The 1038-nt window shown below is 51.6% G+C and overlaps 1 protein-coding gene across 1 annotated transcript in view; it reads right to left on the bottom strand.

Annotated features, from left to right (window-relative positions):
* UBR4 (ubiquitin protein ligase E3 component n-recognin 4) overlaps nucleotides 1-1038 on the bottom strand; it is a 136680-nt gene that overhangs the window by 91187 nt on the left and 44455 nt on the right. Inside the window, 1 exon segment of the mRNA XM_015412557.1 lies at nucleotides 599-757. Coding sequence (XP_015268043.1) covers nucleotides 599-757 — 159 coding nt within the window.

Below are 1038 nucleotides of genomic sequence, written 5' to 3'. Positions count from 1 at the left end.
GCGGGGAGAGGCTTGAGCAGCCACGGTCCAAATTTGGAGGCTCTGCCCCTTCCCCCCTCCCCCCCAGCCCCCCGCAAAGTTTCAAGAGTTTTTTTGCCATTGACTTCAATGGCCCCATTGGTTATAATGGACCCGAATTTTTTCGGGATTTTTTTTTCGGGATTCGGGAAAACGCATAGGAAGCCATTTCGGGATTGCAAAAGCCGAAAAAAGCCGAAAAACGTTATTTTCGGCTTTTTTTTCGGTTCGGGATCCCGAAATGCACATCCCTACTCACAACTTTAATGCCAGTGGCGCACAAAGTAGAATTTTTGCTCACAAGACTCCACAGCTCAGAGGGAGCATTGCTCCAGGAGCACTTTGAACAGGAGCACACATTTTCCCAGTTAGAGCAGACAATGCTTGGCTAGACAGGCAGGGGGTCTACATCAGGATAAGGGAGCTTCCTTTGTTGTGTGCAGGATGCAAAGGATCAAACATTGCCCTCTCAGAACTGAGCCATCAATCCCATCCCTCATCACAACTCGACAGGCCGCTGTCCTTCCAAAAGAGAGCAATCAGCATTGCGACAACTCCCAAAGGTCAGCTGCCTTCTCACCTTTAGCCCACAGACAGCCAGGTAGTCCTCTTTGCAAGGATTCCCCGTGAGGCTCAGCACCGTGAAGGGGACCGGGGCGGACGCCAGGCGGGTGAGGGTCAGTTTGCGCTTGCTGGAATCGGCTTGCTTGAGCAAAGCCGAGAGCTGTAACACCGTGATCTGCGTTCAAAGATGGGAAGAAAAGGGAATGAGGTCTTCACTGCCCCGAAGTCATTCAAGCGCTCAGCACTGCAACACATTTCTGATACGTCAGAGAAGTGCAAAACCCAGGCTGCACATTCTACTTCATGCCAGGTCTCCTCAGCAAGAGCGTGCAGGCGCTGCGATGCCTCAAAGGAACCCAAATGTGTATGCATCGTGAGCTTCAACACAAGAAAGCACCAAGCTTAGTCAACAGCAGGAAACAGCCCGCTTAAAAGTGAAAGGGCTCAGCTGGACGA

This window comes from Gekko japonicus, unplaced genomic scaffold, assembly GCF_001447785.1.
Source record: "Gekko japonicus isolate JY-2015 unplaced genomic scaffold, Gekko_japonicus_V1.1 scaffold131, whole genome shotgun sequence".
Classification (NCBI taxonomy): domain Eukaryota; kingdom Metazoa; phylum Chordata; class Lepidosauria; order Squamata; family Gekkonidae; genus Gekko; species Gekko japonicus.
The sequence above is the reverse complement of the archived record's forward strand: the minus strand, read 5'-3'. Positions and strand labels throughout refer to the sequence as shown.